This window comes from Aptenodytes forsteri, unplaced genomic scaffold (assembly GCF_000699145.1).
Source record: "Aptenodytes forsteri isolate BGI_AS27 unplaced genomic scaffold, ASM69914v1 Scaffold485, whole genome shotgun sequence".
Classification (NCBI taxonomy): Eukaryota; Metazoa; Chordata; class Aves; order Sphenisciformes; family Spheniscidae; genus Aptenodytes; species Aptenodytes forsteri.
Genome location: NW_008795525.1, coordinates 197,745 through 203,460, shown reverse-complemented (window position 1 = coordinate 203,460; position 5,716 = coordinate 197,745). Strand labels below are relative to the sequence as shown.

General features: G+C 65.7%; 1 protein-coding gene across 1 annotated transcript in view; it reads right to left on the bottom strand.

The window, feature by feature from the left end:
- Positions 1–1,200: 1,200 nt before the first annotated feature.
- The window catches only part of ARFIP2 (ADP ribosylation factor interacting protein 2), a 5,499-nt gene continuing 983 nt past the window's right edge, over positions 1,201–5,716 (bottom strand). Inside the window, exons 3-7 of the mRNA XM_009281979.1 lie at positions 3,051–3,166; positions 2,588–2,809; positions 2,106–2,263; positions 1,816–1,990; positions 1,201–1,438 (exon numbers count right to left, since the gene is read on the bottom strand). Of these exons, the coding sequence (XP_009280254.1) occupies positions 1,283–1,438; positions 1,816–1,990; positions 2,106–2,263; positions 2,588–2,809; positions 3,051–3,166 (827 nt within the window). The 3' untranslated portion in view covers positions 1,201–1,282. The remainder of the gene's footprint in view (positions 1,439–1,815; positions 1,991–2,105; positions 2,264–2,587; positions 2,810–3,050; positions 3,167–5,716) is intronic.

Genomic DNA, 5,716 nt, shown 5'->3' with positions numbered 1-5,716 from the left:
CAAGAAAAACAAACTGGTTTGTCTCAGGAGAAAGTGCCCAAGTGCTGCATGTGGCCAGGGCTGGAAGCAACACTCAGCTGGAGCAGGACAGAGCTCTCACGCGTGGGACGCTGGCCAAGGCCCCGGCACCGCTGTGCATGGCACACGCACCCTCAGCACACGCACGCAGACATGCACATGCACCTGCCCAGGACGCAGCCAGCGTTTGGTCCTTGGTTTGAGTCCCCACAGCTCCTGTGGCAGCCATCCAGGGTCCAAGCATCAGGGTGGCGAGAGGGCCAGTGTCTGGCCAGCACCCGCCCACCCACACCTTGCTAGCAGCAATGCGCAGGTTCCCCCCCCCAGCCCCAGGATGACCACCCCCACCACAGACTGGGCGAGCACAACCCCAGCCAGAGGACCCAGAGAGCAGGACGGGCCAGCCATGGCCCCGGAGACAGCGGGCACAGCCCGCCCTGTGCGTGCGGGAATGTAGTGTGAGGCTGGGGGGGGGTTGGCCCCTGCATCGGCTGGGGTGGGAGTGCAAGAACAGCTGCCCAGGGAACACCAGGGATCAGCCAGGAGGGAGACGGAGCAACCCTAAAGCTGGGAGAGAAGGCAGGAGCCCCAGCTGCCAGCCGCAGCGAGTGGGAACCCACAGCCCCCCCCAGGGAAAGGGAGGGGAACCAACAGTCCTGGTGCCGCCCCTCCCTAGCTTTGTCTTCATGTGGAAATGAACACTTCTGCCGCAGGACAGGGGTATTCCTGGGCTGGGCCCCAGGGAGTCAGGGCCGGGGGGGCAGGGAGGAGGCCCGGCAGGGGGGGGCGCACTCCTGCCCTGCCCCAGGGGAGGCAGAGGGAGAGCTGTGGAGTGTCCCACCCCACCCCAAGGTGTGCGGTGGGGTCTGGGGTGTGCGGCCCCAGCGAGGGAGGCGTCCACTGCCCCGCAGGGGTACCGGGAGGCAGGGAGGGCTCCCAGACATCGTGCCAGGGGTCTGTGCTAAGGGAGCGCAAACGAGCTGGGCAGGGCTGGACTCTGCCCCGAAGGGGAGACACAGGATGGGGGAGCCCCAGCCTCTCCAGGCTCCTCTCCCCAGGCAAGACCAGGGCCCTGCTCGTGGCCTCCTGTTCACCCCCAAACCAGGCCCCCCCCCGTGCCCGGTGGGCAGCCCCCGGCTGCAGCAGGGCCCAGGCCGCGTCCCCCGCTCACCCCGCGAGCACGTGGCCTGGCCCTGCGCCAGCGGCCAGAATTCAGGTCCATGGCGCCCCCGGGCCAGAGCACGTGGGGGGCGGCGGGGGCGGCTCACTGCTCCTCCAGCCAGGAGGGCTTCTCAGCACCGGGGGTCTTCAGCTTGATGTTGAACTGCTTGAGGGTCTGCTCCAACTGCTGCTGGTTCCCAGCAAAGTAGGCAGAGATGGCGTTGTGGAAGAGCAGTAGCTGCTTGTGCATCACCTTGATCTGGTAAGAGCAGGAGGTGTCAGCCTGCAGCGAGCTGGTCCCACCACCCAGCACCCAGAGGGGCAGGGAGCAGGGATGCAGCCCCCGCCTAGCACAGGAGGGGGAGGTCAGAGCTGCTGCCAGCAGCTCCTGAAAGCTAGCCCTGAAAGCCAGGAGAAGGCTGCATGGCAGAAGCCATGACAGCGAGAGGCGGGCAGAGACGGGCACTCCCCTGCCCTTCCCCTCTGGTCTCCTGGCTGCCTCACAGCTGCTGCCCACCCAAAAACAGATCTCAGGCAGGCAGCTGCAAGGCAGTACGGCCAAGGGACACGACGAGTGCACAACAGACCCCAGCTCTGCGCCCCGCGGCCCCTTCCCAGCCCCACATCCCTCCCCACCTTGTTCTCCTCCAAGAACTTGAGCTTGATGGCCACATCAGCACGCAGCTTTTCGTACTTGTCCTTGTGGCTCTGGAACTGGCTCTGGGCTGCATCCAGCCGGCACAGGGTGCTGGCATCCCGAGGGCCCATGCTCAGCTCCTCCAGGTCCGTGCGGTACGCATCATACTCCAGCCTGTGCAGGGACAGCCAGTGTCAGAGCTACACTGCAGCCCCGCAATTCCCCCCCGGGGATGCCCGACACCCGTCAGGAACCCAGCCCCGGCCCACAGGCCACGCCGCCGTTCTACCTGGCTGTCTCATACTGCTTGACCGTCATGAGCGTGTCCTCCATGGTCTTGTTCACCAGTGTGTTGATGCTGGAGACAAAGAAGTTGACAGCCCCCAGTAGTGTTTCTCCGTTCTTGCAGAGCAGTTTCTGCGTTTCCGCGTTGTAACCAAACTCCTCCTGGGAGAGGAGGAAGAGTCAGGGCCTGTACCAGCGAGGCCCCCTCTCTCCTCCCACACACTCAGAATCAGCCTGGCCCTGGGTGCTCCAAGGAGGTGCTGGGACACTGCCCTTGACGCTCTCCCCTGCCCCGCGGCCTTCACCGAGCGCTGTTATCCCCAACCTCCTCCTGCTTCTCCACACGCACCTGGGGTGCTGCAGAGCAGAGAGCTGCCCTCAGCTGCACTGCAGAGCCCGAGGCTGATTTGGGTCTCTAGGTCTCCTCCCCAGGCACGAGGGGCTGCAGCAGAGGCAAGGTGCATGCCATCTCCCCAGTGGGCATACCTGCAGCTCAGGAGACTTCTGGCTGAGGTCCGCAAAGGCATCCCCCAGGGCGTGCTGTGTCTGCACCAGGCTGTAGAAGTGGTTGGTGAAAGCCCGCGCGAGCTGCAGCACACACTCGTACTTGCGCTTTGTCTCCCGGAGCAGCTCAATCTGTGTCTCCAGCTCCAGGTCCACAGTGCGGGAGCCCCGGCCAAACCGCTCCGAGATCAGCTGCTTGGTACACTGCAGGGCGAGGGAGGAAGGCGTCAGGAGGCCCCGAGTCCCTGGCCGATGGGGAAGTGCTCCTTGCCACTGTGGGCAGCAGGGAGCTGCAGAGCTGTCCTCATGAAGGAAGATCCCCAGACGCGTCCTCCACCTCCCGCTGCTCCTTCGCCCCTAGTGCAGGGGCTGGCCCAACCCTCAGCCTGCTGCGCGGCCCTGGCAGCAAGCCGGGCCATCCTGACAGTCCCAGGAAGCAGCTCACCTTGTACGTGTTGATACCCCATTTCTTGACAATGTCAAACTTCTCCACGGCGATGCCACGGACAACTTCCTCTCCTCCGATGGCTGGGCTGGGGTGGGGCTGGTGCAGCCCGGAACCTGGAACAGACACAGCCCCGCGCAGCATCGGCTCAGCAGGGCAGCAGCACCCATGAGGGCACAGGCCAGGCTGCTCACCCAAAAGCAATGGTGCCTTCACAGCAGGGCACTGTGGCTGCACCTGGAGGGCTCGGGGCACTGCAAGGAGCGCAGGACTCCCACAGGGCTGCATCGGGGCTCGACAAAGCCCACACACAGCAGACTTGCGGTCCGGGCAGCACCCACCCCTGCCCGGCTGCTGCCCTGCCTGGGAAGCTGCCACCGCGCCTGCTGCGGCACAGCGCTGGGCACCTCCCCCTGCTCAGGCCCCGGGCCAGAGCAGCTCTCCCCCACCAGCAGCGAGGGCATGAGCTGGCAGCGTTAACGGGCTCCAGCTGGTCTTGCACTGCTGTGTGCCTCTTAACTGGCTTGCAGGCGTTGTGACCTGATGCCTCGTGCACGCAGCAGGGAACCTACTCCTACGAGCCTTTCCAGAGGGCTCCCACGCAGGGCCCCGGTGTTGGCAGCAGTGGCAGCCGACCCCGCAGGAGAAGGCACTGACCCCAGCCTGCCTGCAGGAGCTGGCAGGGCCTGGCCCTGGGGCTGCCTCATCGCCAGCCCAGCCACATCTGCTCTCACAGACGGGGCCCCGGCGCATCCTGTGCTGGACCGTGCTCCTCGCAGCCCTGAGCAGCGTGCTGCCTGACCCCCCTCCTCACTGAGTGGGCCAGAGAGAAGGCAACCGGCAGCACCCGGGGGAGGCACACACGTGGGTGCCTCGCTGCAGGAATGATCTCCCACAGCTGGGCACCACCTGGGTCTCACCTCCGAGCCACCCGGGGCCCTGGCAGCGCTGTCCTCTCCAACCCCAGCACCAGGACCAAGACCCTGCTGCAGCTGTCAGGAGAGGCAAGTGCTGGGAAGCTCTTCCTCCTGCGGCAGCAGGCTCACCTGCCTGCACACCGGTGGCTATGTGGGGCTGCAGCCACATCTTGTGGAGGTGCTCTGAGGAACCCCCGCACTAACCAGGCGCCCTAACCCGGGGTGAGGGGTCCAAGCCCAGGTGGGGGGCCGTGGAGCACCAGCCAGAGGCTGGGCGGCCACAGTACCTGCTGAAGCACCAGCCTGGTTGGCCATCCTGCTGGCAGCAGATGCACTGGGGGAGACGGATGGTCCTCGGGGTGGGTGAGGTTGGACAAGACAGCCTGGAAATGGAGGGGCTGGCAGGTGTCGAGCAGAGAGGGGCAAAAGGAGATGGGGTGGTGTGACGGGCATGGGGGCAGGAATGGCCAGGACAGAGGATGAGTGTGCAGGTGGGATGGCAGCAGGGGAGAGCAACGGGAGCAGATGAGTGTGACGTGAAATCAGAATACACAGCTGGCTGCCAGACGGTCACCTCCCACACCAGGCGCTCCCTCCCCGCTCCCTCCGTCCTGTCAGCTGGCATCATCGTAACTCACGAGCTGAGAGCTGGACAGGCCCGGCATGACAGGGGCAGGGGGATGGCGACCACGGCACATGCCTCTTTCTGCCACCCGCTCGTGCTGCTCTTCGGCACAGCAGGCTGGGAGCAAACACACACGTCCCCTCTGCCTGTGCAAATCCACTTGCTCAAGCCTAGCGCAGCATGGAGCGGCTGGGGTCGAGCAGCTGTCCGCTGGGGAAGAGACGCCTGGGGCAAGAGTCGGGGGACAGAGACTTGTGTGAAACAGGACCATGAGAGACAGAGGGTGAGAGACGTGGCTGTGCCAGAGCTGCCCCAGCAGTGCCCACTTGGCCCAGCCCAGCACTACCAACGCTCATCGTAGACCCGCTGGGCCATCGCTGCCCCCATGCCCGGGCAGAGCTCCCAGGGGGGCACAGGGACCAGCAGGGCCCCGGGGCTGTGGCACACCTGCCCACACCGCTGCCCGGCCGGCGGGATGCTCACAGCCATGCTTTGCCATCAGGAGCACCCGCAACCCCAGGACCAGCCTGAGCAACGAGAAGAGGAAATAAACGGAGAGTGTGGGGCTCAGAGCCACCCTGCCCCATCCTCCCATGGGCAGGCCATCCCCGGTCCTCATCACACAACCACTGGCACCAGCACATCCCCAGAGCTCCCCATTCACCCAGGACCGAAGAAGAGGTGGGACACCAGCACCTTCCCCCACCACTGGTGAAAGGACCTGAGAGCTGCCCTGCCTCAGCACAGTGCGAAGCCCAGGCGCCACAAGCCGCAGCCCATGGTCCCGGGGGTGCCCCTGGCCGACAGGACGGACCCTCCCCAGCGGGAGGCCCCACGCCTGCAAGAGAGGAGAGCACCCATGGCCCAGCCCTCCTGCAGCGCCTCCCCGTTAACGGAGAGTGTGGGGCTCAGAGCCACCCTGCCCCATCCTCCCATGGGCAGGCCATCCCCGGTCCTCATCACACAACCACTGGCACCAGCACATCCCCAGAGCTCCCCATTCACCCAGGACCGAAGAAGAGGTGGGACACCAGCACCTTCCCCCACCACTGGTGAAAGGACCTGAGAGCTGCCCTGCCTGCACAGTGCGCGAAGCCCAGGCGCCACAAGCCGCAGCCCACGGA